The sequence below is a fragment of the Symsagittifera roscoffensis genome, chromosome 10 (genome assembly GCF_963678635.1).
Source record: "Symsagittifera roscoffensis chromosome 10, txSymRosc1.1, whole genome shotgun sequence".
NCBI lineage: Eukaryota > Metazoa > Xenacoelomorpha > Acoela > Convolutidae > Symsagittifera > Symsagittifera roscoffensis.
Genome location: NC_087071.1, coordinates 34,248,838 through 34,266,189, shown reverse-complemented (window position 1 = coordinate 34,266,189; position 17,352 = coordinate 34,248,838). Strand labels below are relative to the sequence as shown.

Sequence of the window (17,352 nt, the reverse complement as noted above, 5' to 3'; positions counted from 1 at the left end):
TTTTCATCAGAAGGCCACAAAGTATGGGTCTCAAAAAAAACAATTTGATAGCTTTTCCAGTGACATTTTTAGAAAAAAGACAGGACTATTTTCTAAATTTTTACGGCAGCTCTAGTTAATTCCAGCTATTGGCCTGACTGACAATGCTTAAAGAAAAAAAACATTCCAAGATTTATCAACATGATTTCTTTCCATTGCAAAAAAGCCTTCATTAGGATCTAAATTCAAAAAAAAATCCAGCTGAAATTATTCAGCACCACAAAAAAAAACTTATACTTCATGATAAGTGGACCCCATGTAGTGTTTTTGAAATTTACGGATTCATAAGCTGAAATATATGATAAAATTCTGTATCTCGCCAGATAAAATCGACAACTAGGATATTTGATTTGAACAAGATCATATGATTGTCGACAAACTCAGAACCAAACAACTCCCAATCCAGACAATGTTAAAAAAAACATGAGGAACGATTACGGGTAAGTCATTTTAAGGAGATATGACTCTGTTGAGCATACAACAAAACTTAAATCTTCAGCGCCACAAGACAAACGTAGTTAATGTGGCTTCTCCGAATAAGCGCGTCTCAAGTACCATGACGTGCACAAACAAGCAATCAGATTATTTCTAAGGAAAAAATTGACAGCTATAATGTAATTTGAAGTACATTACTTTTCATCAGAAAGCCACCAAGTATGGGTCTCAAAAACATTTATTTGATAGCTTTTCCAGTGATATTATTAAAAGAAGACAAGATGATTTTTTTTACTGCGCCTCTAGTTAAGTCAAGCCATAAGCCTGGCTGACAATGCTTAAAGAAAAAAAATTAAAGATTTATCAACCTGATTTCTTTCCATTGGCATGAAGAGCCCTGACTCAGATCTAAATTCAAAAAAAATCCAGCTGAAACTATTCAGCACCACAGAAATAAAAAAAATTTATACATTTATTGATAAAGAATTTTCCAATTTGATGATAAGTGGAACCCATGTAGGGTTTTGAAATTCACGGATTCATAAGCTGAACTATATGATAAAATTCGGTATCTGGCCAGATAAAATCGACAACTGATATTTGATTTGAACAAGATCAGATGATTGTCGACAAAATCAGAAGCAAACATCTCCCAATTCAGACAATTTTTAAACATGCAGAACGACTACGAGTATGTCATTTTAAGGAGAGATGACTCAAATCAGCATACAACAACACTTAAATCTTCAGCACCACAAGACAATCGTAGTTAGTGTACCTTCTCCGAATGAGCGCGTCTCAAGTATCATGACGTGCATAAGCAAGTAACCAGATTATTTCTAAGGAGAAAAATGAAAGCAAAAACGTAAGTTGAAGTACGTTACTTTTCATCAGAAAGCCACAAAGTTTGGGTCACAAAAAGATTTATTCGATAGCTTTTCCAGTGACATTATTTTAAAAAATGACAGGACTATTTTCTAAGTTTTTACGGCAGCTCTAGTTAAGGCAAGCCATTGGCCTGGCTGACAATGCTTGAAGAAAAAAACATAAAAATATTTTTCAACCTGATTTCTTTCTATTGCAATTAAAAGCCCTGATTCAGGAGGTACGTTACTTTTCATCAGAACGCAAACAAGCAGTAGTTTCAAAGAGGTTATTTGCATAGCTTTTCCAGTGGCATTATTAGAGAAAAAACAGTACAATTTTCTAACTATTTACAGCGCTTCTAGTTAAATGAAGCCATTGGCCTCGTAGACAAAAATCGAAGAAAAAACATAGTAAGATTTTTTCAACCTGATTTCTGAACATTGCAAAAAACCATTTAATCATAACTAACTTCAAAAAAGTCAAATTACACTATTCAGCACCAGAATGGAACTTTTATTCATGTATTGTAAATAATTTTCCAACTTGATAATACGTGTACCTCATGTCGAGTTTTATAAATTCACGGATTCGTAAGCTGAAATATATGATATAATACGGTATCTCGCTAGATAAAATCGACAACTTTGATATTTTATTTGAAAAAGATCTGATGTTTGTCGACAAAATTAGAAGCAAAGCACTCCCATGCCAGACAATATCGTAAACATGAGGATCGACAACGAGTTTGTCATTTTCAGGAGAGATGACTCAAGCGAGCATACAGCTTATCTTGAATCTTCAGCTTAACAAGAAAACCATACTTATGTTACCTTTTCAGAGTGCGCGCCTGTCAAGTATCATGACGTGGACGTGCACGAACAAGCAATCAGATTTTTCTACCGCCAAAATTGAGAAAAAAACTTGACATAAGTTGAAGTACGTTTATTTTCATCAGAAAGCAATCAAGTATAACTTTCAAAAAGCTTATTTGCATAGCCTTTCCATAAACATTGTTAGAAAAAAACAGGACTATTTTCGAAATATTTACATCTCCTCTTTACTTTCCATTAGAACGCAACCAAGTTCCGAAGAGCGTATTCGGATACCTTTTATAGTGACTTTAAAAGATAAGAGAGAGGAATAATTTTCTTTCTTACGGCGCCTCTAGTTAAACCAAGCCATAGACTCAGCAGACAAAATCAGTTAAGCAATTGTAATAGGTCCTTTGAAGATTATTGCAAAATCTGAATTCCATGAAATGTTTCGAAATGTTCAACTTGATTACGCCACAAATTAGGGGCAAGACTGAGTTGATAACTCGAAGGCGAGATGAAAAACTTGATTGAAAACCAGGACGATCAACCCTAATCTGCCATTACGGCATTATTCCAAAAAAACTTGTGTAGATTCCTGGGAAAAATCTGAGCGCGTACACGATCTTGGGCTCAAGGCCATGCTTTGGACTTAGGAAACGATTACGAGGTTGTGGCAAAAACAGTTGACTTAAAAAAGTCTCTCCATAATTACAGCTTTTACTTGCTCTAAATATAAAGAATTTATTTCTTGCATTAGAACATGCGCTGCCGAATTCTTAGACAACCTTCAAGAGTATATGTTAACAACATGGTCTTGCTTTCGACGTAAGAGGGAACCCAAGTGAATCCTTTTCTAAAAGTACTTTTATAATACGACGCTTTTTAAATTGAAGTAGTTACCTTGGTGAACTTTCATGTTTTTGATTTAAAATATGTTGAATGAAAAGATTAGCTAGTTAGAAAGTGATGAGTTTTGAATTGAAATGTTTGAACTGAAAGATTATTTCAGGCAGAATAAAAAATTCCCCATTGCGTAGCAGTTTTATATATAAACAAGAACACTTTATTTTTTTTAATTGCGTCAGTCTTGCACCAGTCTTATTGCGTAACAATCAGTCTTTTCCTCTTCAGATGTTACCTAACGTTTACTCTAACAAAACGAAGCCTATTGCTCCGATGGTAATTGTTTGTTTTCCGGCGTTTTACTTTCTTGTTCTCTGTTGAAAGTGAACACTCATTTCTGCGAAACTTGATTTGTCAAATATACATCAAGTTCCATTTTTGCACCTGCAATTTCTTGCTTACAGTAAAAAAAAGAAAACCCTAGCTGCTATGTAGATGAATATCTTGTCAAAGAAATAAATAAGCGTGGACGGGACATTTCATGAGGAATAGATACCTTCTTTTTGTAATCTTTTCAGAGCCCAAGTTAATATGTTTTTTCCTTCCCAAGATACTCGAAAAAGGTTTAATTATGATAATTTCTCACGCTCAAAATTCTCACGCTATTTTTCCTCCGTCTACGAGGCAACCGTTTCGAACCCAATTTAGAAGTGAACGCCGATCAACCTAAATTTCAATTACTGCTCAGAATGTCTTTAACCAATTGAGCAATTGACTTTCATTCAGGCAGAAACTCTTGAGAAGGAATCAAGGACAATTTTCACGGCTTTCATCAGACAGTTTTTCATGAAAAGAATTTTTCATGATATCATTCCAAAAACAATTAATACATCTCAAGTTTCAAATAAAAACAAACGGTTCTGTTCAATGGTTCAACAACAAAAACATACAAAATTGAAACTGTTTTGATTGAACAACAAAGATTGAAAACCAAGGACGCATATCTGCCATTACGGCTATATTTCATTTAAACACTGTCTGTTGGTTCTTGGGAAAAAAATCTGAGAAGTTGCATGTTTAAGCCTGCGCGACCTCCACCATCTCGGACTCAAGACTATGTCCCGAACTCAGGAAACGATTGTGACTCGAATATCAGATAACTAAAAATAAAACAGGTCTACAAATTAAGGCTTTACTTGCTCTGCAATAAAAAATCTTTCTGCACCACCAAAAAACGATCTGCCATACTCATAAACACCTTTTAAAGTTATCTTATATGTAATCAGCGCCGTCTTGAGCTCGACATAAGACAACCAAAATGAATCTTCATGAAAACTAATTTTTAGTACGGAGAAGCAATCATGCGCTCTTCTTGATTGAGACTTTGCATCAGTTTTTACGTCAAGCAAAAAGCACTCAACTGATGGAAGCATTGCGGGGGATCTAAATAGCCTTCGTGCAGTCCTGAAAAAAAAACGGAAAGATTTTAATCTATCATGTGACGCCCTTCAAGAGTCAACTTATTACGAAAACCGACAGGGGAAAGTGTTGATTAAAAAAAAAACAATCTCAAAAGATCGCTATCATTCTGCTCTGACCTTGAAAGCGAAAAGCCTGTGTCTCGCCAAGAACTATCTTTTCTTAGAATAAGGCAATCAAAAGCAACATGTGACCATTGAAACGTTGTACGACAGAAGCAGAACATATGTCCGCAACATTTGGTTATGCAGACTACTAATCGATAAATAGATGTTAGGAGACTTGGAGGTGGTGCGAGGAAAACTGCATTATGTATGAACCTGACGAAAAGCAAAATCCTCTGTATCAAAGGATCAGGTACGATTGCACTCCCCAACTACAGCTTCGAAACCACTGAAGTAATGAAAGATCTGGGCATCCTTTATAACCCACCCGCTCTTTTGGGCGCAACACGCAGAAAAGAGGGGTGAAAAAGTCTTAAACGCTCTCTTCGTACTCAAAAGGAATCTCTCAAAGACAAATTTTGCGACCAGAAAAAAAAACGCATTTATCTGTTACGTTGTACCAATTCTGAGCTACGGTTCAGCTAGCAGGAAATCATCAAAAGGTGACTTAGGAATTATAGAAAGTGTGCAGCGGAAAGCGATCTCGTGGATCTTCATGACAAACAATAGCCATATCACCTAGAAAGACAAACTCGTAAAACTTAACATCTTTCCTTTGTCTCTATACCAAGAGCTTCATGTCGGACTGCTGTTTGCAAAAATACTAGCTGGAATAGTTGACATTGACTGAAGAAGCCATGTAAGCATCACTGACGTTGGAAGCCGAAGAGCTCAAATGACACGAAATGCGAGCAAATGCATCTGAAGAAGTGCGAGTCGGATTTCTGGTTTCGGGCATGATGTCTTGCTAATATGTACAACGAATACTTAAAATATGAACTATTGTTTGACCCAGAATGCAAAAACAGACTTCTAGGAATGTACACGAAGATTTTCAAAACTCGCCACAACGAATCAGATACGTGCACTTGGCGCATTTTATGCGAATGCAACAATTGTAGAGACCTGAGGAAACTTACACTTACAACTGAAAACTGAACTTTGAACACTGCAATGACTGGTTTTTATGCGAACCCTTGGATTTTATTCCTAAATCATTTGTTATGATTAATATTATGATTATTATCATTATTATATGGAACACGCTATGAATAGTTTAACAATCTACTGAACCTGCCGTTACGGCAACAATTCATTTGAGCACTGGCTGTTGCTCCTTGGAAATTGACCAACGAAATTGAAACATAAGTCGAACTACGTTACTTTCCATCAGAACGGAACCAAGTTCCAAAAAAAGTATTCGGATATCTTTTATTGAGACCTTAAAAGATAAGGGACAGGACTAAATTTCAACTTTCTTAGGACGCCAATCGTTAAGCCAAACCATAAGCTTAACAGACAAAGAATCAGTTACACAGTACTAATAAGTAACTTCAGGATGATTGAAAAAATTGAATAGCTGAATTGAGAGTTCTAATGAGCAAGTTTAAACTTCGAGCAGCTTAAGAAGTACCTAAAAATAATGAAAAAAACTACAATAAAAACGGTTACAATTGGAGGTATACTTTCCACTATTTATCCCATGCAATTGAGCAGGTATCAAAACAAACACAGACTCATTTATCGATTGAGCCATAACGGCTAATTTATAGGCAATTACTTCAATGATTTCTCTTAAAACTTTTACTTGATTAAGCCAGAAACCCGGGGCAAGACTGAGTTGGTAACGTGAAGGCGATATAAACAACAAGATTGAAAATCCAGGACGGCATTACTGCAACATTTTAATCAAACACTGTGATGATTCCAATTCCGCGGTTTCACGATCCTGGACAAGACTATGCCTAAAACTAAAGATACGATTACGAGTGTGTGACTCAAGGAACAGTTGACTCAGAATAAAAGAAGTCTCTACAAAATAACAGCTTTACTTGCTCTACAAATAAGGAAACAGTTTCTGTGCCATTAAAAAATTTCTGCTGCCAAACTCATAGAAGCCCTTCAAGATTATATGTAGGCAACATGGTCTTGATTTCGGCAACATTGTCTTGATGTAGACAACCCAAGTGAATCCTCTTGTAAAATTATTTAAAAGTACGGAGTAGCAATCATGAGTGCTCCGAGTGTTTCTTCAAAAAACTTCTTGTCGAGAACCGGTTGAAATTAGCCCCAACTCTAAAGTGAGTTAGGAGTATTGTAAACATTTTTCAGCACTGTTTTGGTACGGAGATTAGTCGGCATGAAGTGAGTTTGTATTTGCGAGAAAATTTCTTCATCGTACTTGATTTCGTTTATCGTAAAATTCCCAACTCTGATGTGAGCTTGGATTGCCGCATTTTCCAATGAAAATTGAAAAAAAATAACTGCCAGCTCTAATGTGAGCTTAGATTAACGATTGTTTTGTTAAAAAGTTAAGAACGATCATTGGTAATTTATCACATTTTCTGGAAAGCGTCACAGAACTCTCGAGTAAGATAGCGTATGCTATGAGCCGCTAGATGCAGACCAACTTCAGATACATGCTTTCTGGAGCTGAACTTCATTGTTCTGAAGAATTGCTAGTTGTCGATAGAATTTGTTCAGCTAGCTTCCTCACATTCCGATACTCTCTTCTCTACTGATGATATTCGTGATTGCAAAATCAATCCCAAAGGCTTGATAAGTCTGCTTCAGGTAGTCAATTACATATTCGCGAGTAAAAACGTTTTTTTTTAAATTGCAGAACTTTTTTAGCGACTGTCAACACGATTGACCACTATTGATTTGTTCTCGTAAAGACGTTCAAGTTTCATCCATTAGAGGTGCAGAAAACACCAAATCTGAGAAAATTCGAATACTGTCAGCAACGGTAGAAGGAAATGAAAACACTTTTTTATGTCATCATCAGTAGGGTCAAATGTCAATACAGTGTAAGATGCAGGACAATACACGAAACCCGCAATCTAAATCCAATAATTGAGATTGTTACCCAATGTAGAATCGCCAATCAATTAAATAATCGTAGAGACGCAAATGAGACATTGATTCAATTGGAAAAGAACAAAGTTTGAGCTCTTGGCTAATCAACTCATTAAGAAGTTAACAACTTCAGCCAGATGTTTATCAAATCAAAAGCATTGAAATCTGCCAAATAATTTCCGATAAAAAAAAGAAAAAAAAGTTTTTTAAAGAAACCCATTTGGATGACCTTGAATATAGTCGTAACCCTGGTGTAGTAAAAATCATATGAAAATTTTTGCTCGACCGTTTTCAGCAAAAACAATCTTCGAAACAAATTACAGCGTTGCATTACTAATTACAATTTTTTCCAATGTACTACCAAAATGAACTTGTTTTAAAGTTTTTTAATGTGGTTCCTGCGAATCGCAGAGAAACTATCAGTAGGCCTTGACAATCCTGTGGAAGGATATTCCATTTGTTTCATCTCCCTACATGCCAGACTGTTATTTTGTTGAGCGAAGCTCTTTTTTTGCGACTCAAGGCCGTTTTTTGCGTTATCCACGCAAAATCAGGTACCACAAAAAATCATCGAATGAGTCGAGTGATATATCAAACTAAAGACCTTTCATTCGTGAATCGAAGGACATTTACATAGTTGAGCAAGTTATCTGTATCGAGAAAAACGTAATGAACATTTCTGATTTATGATCTAAATTCGAGCGAGTAACATTTCTGATTTATAGTCTAATTTCGAGCGAGTAACGTTCGTTTTACATGAAAAAAATTGGTCAATTGAGCTTAAAAAAATGTTAAACTGAAAGAAAAACTAGTTGAGGAAGCTTCATTTAGCGCTTCCTTGGTAAACAAAGGTTTCTAAAAAAAATGGAGCAAAACAATTTGAAAAAATTCTGAATTTTTTTAAAAAATTTTTTGTTTTTTTTTCATTTTTTGAAAATAACTCTAGTCAACTTTGCCTGAGTCCCTAATTTTAAACGCATTTGTATAGTTCGCTCATAACACCACTAACAAAAAATGGCACTAAATTGAAGAAAAAAATGTATGATTTTTTTATGAATGTGGTCGGGACATTCTGAGCTACACGCACATCAACCAGCTATCCTCGTTGATTCTGTGCGCACACGGTTTTTCTGTTCCGCTGCGCTTCATTTGAACTAAAATCAAACTGACAATTCCATATGAAAAAAGTTGTTATTGCTTATGCAAGACTCATTTGGAAGAACAATATTAAAGAAATCGCAAAAAACTCGGAGTAAACATATAAACCCAGGTCCTTATTTTACACAGAAGCGAAGCTGCATGACCAAAACAAAATCGAAAACAAGACCAAAAAGCAGCTCTAACTAATTAAATTAAAAAAAAAGGGCCTCGAATTAGAAAAACTCGGCTAAATGTAGGATTCGAATCTGCGACCTACTGCAATCAAGAGAATTTGAGTTTCACGCATTATCCCCTCAGCCACTCAAGCTTAACAACCGATAAGCACTAGTCACGAATAAAGCAGCCACCTGTGCTACAAACTTGCCAATGCGATTCAGCACCAAATACAAATAGATTCAATTTTGCTATTGATAATTTGGAATATAACAATGTGAAGCCATCCACACTAACTTTGCATGTAACAAATTGCAAAGAATGAAGCCACATTACGTATAAATTGTGCATTTCAAAAAATTGCGAGCTATATTGAGTTAGAAACATTCTGAAATCGAGTTTTTATTATTGTGATGTCGTGATAGCTTTTTACGGTTCATTTATTGAATTAAAAACGCATCGACTGTAATAATTTAATACTATTCGAATGTCAAAGCACATGCTATCAAAAACATGTAAAGGTGCCCCACCATTATTAAGGTGCCGCGCCAATATCTGCGACTTGGGTTGGAAAAAAGAAGGTTCGTTCTAATACACTAGCTTCGCAAGTGTAAATATTTCATCAATTTGTTAACCTGTTCGTCCCAAAATTTGTTGAAATCTATTTGAAAAAATCATGGAGTAGAGCTGAGTATCAGACAACATGGGGAAAACTACCACACTACGATATACTGGTTTGGTCTTAATCAGGAACATATATGACTTTGATAATTTCATTCAATGTTCCGAAAAAGTCATTTTTTCAATTTTCAAAGAAATTCTCATAACGCAGAGTTTCTGTTTAAAATGTGACGAACTTATGAGAACTCATACCATCTCTTGTGAAAAAAATGGGTTTAGATGTACGAGAAGAAAAGACTTTAAGGGCGATAAAATGTGCCGCACACGTTACTCCTCCCGGTTATTCAATGCAGGGTTCTTTATCGCAATATGGAGGGCTTCCAACGTCAACACCTTTGACCTGTCGGGCGAGGAGTCAATAACCTTGGCGTTAATGTCATCGGCAGTAGCAACACGCTCCCTAAAATGTAAATGGCTGCCCACACGAGCCTTCGCCTACCTGTGCTCCATCAGTCGAGTTGTGAGATGACGGCATGTTTGACCGACATAGCTTGCATTATACCCAGAACAACCTATTTTATACACAACGTGACTTCTCAGATCTTCAGGGATTGGTGATTTTACGGACAGCAAACAGGTCTCGAATTCCGGGTAGAGAAAACTACCGAACCATTAGTGACGCTTCTAACTTTTCGAAGTAACTTACAGGAAATGGTTACTATATACTGTAGAATCAGGAGCGGTCTTTCAGCTCTGTTGAGTGCAGTGTTGCTACGAGTCTTGAGCCCCGCGGTGCGCTCCTCGTTGCTGTTAGAGGCAATGAACTTGCTGATAGTGTCTGCTACGATGAGTTCATGGAAGTCCAGAGGATATTGATTTTTCTCCCAAAGGATCTTCGCAGCCTCCAGGCCCTGGTGGAAGGCCGTTCAGGACGAAGTGGTGTTGTACAGACGGTGCAAAAAAACCCTCGATGATATTTCTTTTAAACCTGGTAGGCGCGCAGGTACGAAACAACATTATGAGGCCAGTGTCCGTTGGTTTAGAAAACCAGGAAGTGGTGATTCGGTTGGTAGTTTCCTCTAGCAGCATATCCAAACAGAGGATTTTCCCCACTGATTCCTCTTCAATCGTGAATTCCAAGCACGGGTGCTCTCTTCTTGCCGTCCTGATTATGTCGTCCACGCAACAACCAAACATTTTAGCATAAGCCGTAGTGGACAAAGCACTGGTCGAAAGTCTGGAGCATCCACAAAACCAGGGTCGTTTGGCTCGGTGAAATTCCTTCAAAGACAGGTTCGTACACTTCCGATGGAACCAAGTGGCGCACCGGTGGCAGCGGATCAAGTAACCCCGTAAAGTCACACGTTTTCTCTTCTGCACGATTCAAACTCTGCACGATTCAAACTCTTCTGCATGATTCAAACTCCTTCAACCACAGGTTCCTCAGAATGACAGCAAGGGTTCATATACCACGTGCTACCGGAGAGGAAGCAAATATTGCAAACTGCAAGACGCATGAGCTGGATAAACGTCAACTTGTCGAACGCTGGTTGATCTTTCCGTTGATACACTTTATCCACCGCTAAGTTAACGGCTTCCAGGACAGAACATTGGTGTATAAACTATTGACATCCATAGAGAACACCACCTCATCATCCTCCAGAACAGCCGCCATTAAAAGCTCTTTCGTCTGCGAAGTCTCAATGTTCGACCCCGGAATGCCGTCGAAGAACATGACCAGTGTCATGTTCAGCTTGTCGTACCAACTGCCAGGTAAATCTTTTACTATTAACGGGGCATTTTGCTTGTAACTATCTGCACGGAGGCGAAGCTGCGCTTCGCAAAGAGAAGCGAGGAAAATGCAAAAAAGCTCTTAACAAGTAAAACAAAGTGAAATAAGGAAAAGGTTTATAAAACCATGAAAAATTTTTTGTTGAGATTAGGAGTATCACGTTCTTGCATCTGCTCCACGAGCGCTTGTAATTTCAAAAATAGACTTAAGGCTTATCCCTAGTGTTTCTCTGCTCAAGTAGGGGATTAACAGCCCTTTCAATTGAAATCTTATCTCAGATTTGGCTGGATAGCTTTCTAAAAAAAAGTGAAAAGAATTCAAAAAAGATCAACTTTTCCTACATTTATAAATTTTTCTCTACTAAAGCATGAAAATAGCCTCTGCTTTCCACACGTTGATTTTTAGATTGAATCCTTAATATCAATTTAGCTAGTAGTTTTCGAGAATAGGGACAAAATTCCTTGCAAAGTAAAAATTTCAAAAGAAATTTTTCGGAAAACAACAGCTTTTTTTATAAAGAAAAATTAGATAAAATAGACTACGGAGGGAAAACCCAAGCGCCATGTTAGTTTTATTAAACTTTTAGGTCTTTTAGTGTAATCTTCGTTCTTTTAGTTGAAAACTTAATCTCTGTTTTGTGCATTTGATAACGCTTATAATTTTTAACGCTTCACTTGTGTAATTAATATATTGGTAAAAAACTGAAGAGCATGCAAATGGTCAAATTTCAAGTTCTCAAGATGGAAGAAAATTTCGTTAAGGAATGATGTTATAGAAAACAAGAGCGAGTGTATTTTGTCTTTTTGAAAAAAAAAAACAAAGAAGAGAACTTATCAAGTGTCAGCTTTTATCAAAAACCAGAAAAAGATTTATGGTCATTGGGAAACCATATAATTTTACAACTACGACTTTTATTCAAAATCGGAACGATCTATGTAAAAAACGATTCGTCGGCCAAGGCAGTAACGTTGATAGTTTTTCCGTTCAAATAAACAAGACGAATTTTAGAGACCGGCTTCCAAATTTACCAGACTAGATAAGTAACGCTCAACCCAAAAACGTTAGTGCAAGATAGTGAAGGCAGCATTTCTACACAGAGGCGAAGTTGCATTTCGCATACATAAGCAAAAATATTACCGATAACATCACTGGGAAAAACTGAATGGTTAAACCTTGAATCTACAAAATTTATTAAGTGACGCACGCCAATTATGAGTCTACGTAATTGCTAAGTGACGCAAGCTAATTATGACGCATTAGCAGTACCAGTCAATTTGAAAGAAAAAAAGAAATTTACCAACTAACATGCCTCACTTTATAAAGTGGACGCATTTTAACTAGTATACGAAAAAGTTCATTTAAAACATCCGACCCTGTGTTAATATCCTTAGCATGGCTGTACTTAATAGCTGGTTATCAAAACGAACACTTTCAAAATGAACATAATTTTTCGCAACATTTGCATCGCCATCCCCACTCATTTATAGCAAAAAGCAAAAATAAAATAAAATATTATTCCAAAAGCCAATTTTAAGCCAATTAAACAATTTTAACACAAAAACACAGCTGTGCTTCAAAAGAGTAGCAAGAACACGACAAAAAACAAGCTCTTTAAGTGAAATAAGAAAAGAAAAGAAGAGAGCCTCGAATTAGTAAAATTTAGGCTACGAGTAGGATTCAACACTGCGACCTAGAGATTATGAAACTCAAGCATTAACCACTCAGACACGGCCGCTTAAGAACTAACAAACAATAGCCACAAAGAAAGCAGAGAACAGATGCTATGAAATTTCAAAGTTACAGATCGTGATTATAGCAAAAGTGCCACAACATATGCTTTTTTATTTGCGAGTTGGTTTGAACAGAAGGTTCGTTCCAATACTGTACGCTGGCAAGCTTGCTAGTGTAATTGCAATGAAAATAGCTGGCAGCACAAAAAAATCCGTGAAGTGGGCAATAAGTAGACAAAAAGGTGTATTTCAATAATTTCACCTTGGAAAACAACTTCTTTTTGAAAAATAATCATTTTTTAGTTTTTTTCCCTTCCAAATAGAACTTTTTTACAAAGCAACCAGCAACTTTTTTTTTACTTTTGGACTAGCTCAGTATCAACTCGTGCACTTTTAGTTAACTAAAACCATCCGTTTTCGACGTACAAAACAGGTACTTGGATGATCTTATTTATCATTAGCACAATCACGATACCATGCCGAATTTTTTGTCTATCATTGTTTATCTATCATCAAGTTTATTTTGAAGTATGTATATTCATTTTTCTGAGAAATTAATTACCTAGAAAAAAAGCGAGACAAAAACATACCTTCTGATATGTCCACTCCTTGACCCCCATCAGCTCCAGTATTTGATGACTCACCACCTCCTGCCCCACCCTCACTATTGGCTGCCTTCTTGTCCGCTTTCTTGGCACTTCAACCCACGCATCAATTTAACTTCAGCCATTTCCTCGAATAAATTTCTGGTTTTATTGTTGACTGATGCCCATCTAAGCTGGTCATTGTTAAATTTTACATGCCGTTTAAAAATTTCAAACTTGAGATTGTTAGGCACCTACATTCGTTGACAAAAAACCGCAACTTCATGTTTTTCTCTCTAAAATGCCGCTTTTCCATGTCCATTTTAGACAACAATGCTATCGAATTTCAATAAAACTTTTACCTAGGCCAAGAGCATATCATCAGAGCCGCCCTCTATGAAACTATCAATCTTTAGTTTCAATGACTTACATATGTAATCCGGGTCTCAAAAGGCCAGATTTTATCATATGCACTAAGTTAAGCATCGTAGTTAACTCTTTCTCGAATAAGCGGAGTGAAAAGTTTGTTCATCCGACGTGAAACTTTCTCAGAGGAAATTCGAAATAATCAGGGTGAAAACATACTAAACTAGGCTGTTTCTACTTTTTACGCGAACTGAAAATTTTAAAGCAGGTAAGGAAATCTGGAATTACCAGTCCCGGATTACATTGGTAAGTCTTTGACACGAAATATTGATGGTTTCATAGAAGTTAGCTTTGATCATTTGCTCTAGGTCTAAGTAAAAAAAAATTTCTGACTTTCGAAGGAAATGTTCTCCTAAATGGACATTACAAACAGGCATTTCAGAGAGTAAAATCCTGAATTTGCGCTTAACTCTGTCCACGTGTATTTTTACCATAAAATTCACACAAAGTCACAAAACACTCAAAGAACAATTACAATATGCGTATTTTTTGAAGTTGAAAATTTATCGATGTTTACAAAAACTTTTCAAATGCACAAAAAAATGTCTAAAATAGCATCTCCCAGAAAATGAAATAAAATTCTTCGGTTCCTTCTGATAAATTCCGGATCGAAAAGGTACTAACTTCGTTCCTCTGATGTGAGGTTCTCAATTTCTGTCAGATTTTGCTGACAATTCATAAGTTTTTGCTGTTTCAATTGATTTCTTCTTTCTTTCAAATGTGTTCATTAAAAATGTGCTCAAAACGTGTTTTCACACAAGGAATGAAAAGATTTCATCAGTCAAATTGCAAATTTTTGCTGTTTCAGTCGTCCCCGCGCTTTCGCAGAAACAATATTTGAGTTTCAAAAAGTATTTGGATGCTTTGACTTTTTAAAGTTAAGTGACTAGACGCACCTAAAAAGTCAAACTTCCAGAGTCAGTTAAAAATTGTATTAAAAGCATTTTTCAAATTGAAATCAAAAATCAAATGATTTTTATATCAATTTCTTAAGTTTTTGCAGCGCTAAGCGGAACAACTTAATTGCTAGTTACCATTGTGAAAATCATCAAACACTTTTGTCTGATTCAGAAGTGAAAGGCACTGTTTATACTATATGGATTAATATAAGCAATCCAAAAAATCTGAAACAACTATATCATGGATACTACTTGGATTTTCGAGTTTTTTGTTGTTAATATAACATTTTTCATGGAACCTCTTTAAAGTAATTTTTGCTTAATTCTATTTTAACAAATGATTCATTTTTATTTCCAGCTTAATTAGAAAATCGATCTTCTTTGTTTTTTTATTTTGAACCTTAAATTCACCTTTATTTCATTTTGATTGCTTGTTAACAAACTCAGTAAAATTGAAGTTAAAATGATCACACTCCTTTTCTCTTCTTTCTTGGCAGCTTTCTTCAGAGCTTTCTTTGAAACTTTCTCAGCTTCGTTGTCTCCGCCAGCGACTGGAGGGGAATTCTCAACATTTTCACTCATTTTCAATTAACAAAGACTCTGAAAAATAATATTTATGGCATCGTGATTATCTTTTTTTTTCTTTTCTCGTCGAATTACAAGATATATTATCCAAGTCCAACGAACCAAAAAATGAAGGAGTATAAACCTAATGAAAGTTAAGTCCTTGCTTCAAACTCGTCACCGCAAAGAACTGGAAAAAACTATTGCAAAATTTGAGGAATCTAATTAAAGACCATGAATTCAGATTCTTAAAAACTTAAAATTTTCTCATTGTCACGAAAAACTTAATTTTAAAGAACTGAAACTACTGCAAATTTGCTGAAAATAGTGGAATCCACCTCTTAATTATGTTAGTTAAATAACAAACTTTCAATTAATTATTTGAACGATTAATTGCCTTGTTTAAGAGGAACACCAGAACCAATAGTTAATCCGCTTTAAATTCAAGAATTTCGTGCCTGCTTGTAGAATAACATGAAGTCAATCAAAATCGAACAAATTTGGTTCAGACTGATTGAAATTATTTGGGAAAGATCAGAAGTAGGATGAAGGAAGCATCCCCCAGAAACAGTTCTTACTTAGAACCCACTTTACAAACTCCTCCCTGACAGCTTATTCTTTTAGTTTTAGTCAATTCGAAGCTTGAATCAAGAAATTCAAAACAGAATATCTATTACCTCATGCTTCTATAGAAAAGTACATAAAAGCAACTTCGGGCACATAGCAATTAAATGTGCTACTTAATAAGTAGACGGGGCAATCCCTCATGCTTGAAGGACCCAATGCGCGAAAAATTTATCCGCCAATCAGAACTCAGTACTCAAAACTCAAGAATAATCTCCGCCATATTTTGAACAATTTAAAGGGCATCGATTGGTTGAGAGTTTTTGCCCATTCGGCCCTTTGCGCACGAGAACAGCTCCCGACAGACTATAATCCAAGCGTTGAAAACAGTATTTAATTATAGATTGTGGTATGATTATCGAATTGCTGAGACAACAGGTTCACAACTGAGCAAAAAAAATCAAAAAGAAGCTCCGAAACGGCAAGCATATAATTAAAGCCAAAAAACTAATATTGAGTAATAGAACGGAACTTAGTGAGAGCAATTAGCTTGCAGCCATTTTGTTTGGAATGATTATTTGAATGCGTCGGAATTTGAATTAACTCGGCGCGCTCAAACAAGTAATCTGTTAAAGTCCCTGATAGTAATTGACCCGACTTTCGAACCAAAGACGGATTATTTAAGCTCTGGCGTACTTTCTCTTCAGGCCAGTTCAACTTTTTAACTAGCCGTTTTTGAACAAAATTTTTTATACCATCTGAAAGGAATTGACTCAAACTTAACACAAAGGCGAAGCGGAGCTTCGTATCACTTACGATGCAACGAAAGAGTACTATTGCAAGCTACTAAATGGTCAGTGAGATGGAAATAACTTGAAAAAACTGGATATACGAAAAATTCAACCACAGAACAACAGACGAAAACACAATCGCCACAATTAGGCAAACTTTAAGTACTTCCTGAAAGCCATTATGCCAAACAAAACGCGGTTACACGGCAATTGACCCGAAAACAAAAATGCCAAAACAAATGGTTGTCATAAAACATTCAAAAATTTTTTGAAAAACGAAAAATTCAATCTCAAAAAAACAGACGAGAAACAGAACAACTAGCATGAAGCAAGCTTTAAGTGTTTCTGATCGCCAACTAAGCCATCAACACGTAGTTAGACGCCAATTGATCTGAAATCAAAAAACCAAAAAAATGGTTGGCAAAAAATTCAACATACTAAAACCGTATTTCTCGATTGAAGACTTAATCTGAGAATCGGTAAGTAACTTTCGAGTCCAAACTTCCAAAAAACGGTCCAATTTTGTTAAACTAGTTAACTAGAAAAAAAATTATTTTTTTCCAGTT

The 17,352-nt window shown here is 35.9% G+C and overlaps 1 protein-coding gene across 1 annotated transcript in view; it reads right to left on the bottom strand.

The window, feature by feature from the left end:
* Positions 1-15,472, bottom strand: part of LOC134855285 (aspartate--tRNA ligase, cytoplasmic-like) — a 51,773-nt gene extending 36,301 nt beyond the window's left edge. Inside the window, exons 1-2 of the mRNA XM_063871768.1 lie at positions 15,346-15,472; positions 13,549-13,658 (exon numbers count right to left, since the gene is read on the bottom strand). Coding sequence (XP_063727838.1) covers positions 13,549-13,658; positions 15,346-15,449 — 214 coding nt within the window. The 5' untranslated portion in view covers positions 15,450-15,472. The remainder of the gene's footprint in view (positions 1-13,548; positions 13,659-15,345) is intronic.
* Between the last annotated feature and the right edge of the window lie 1,880 nt (positions 15,473-17,352).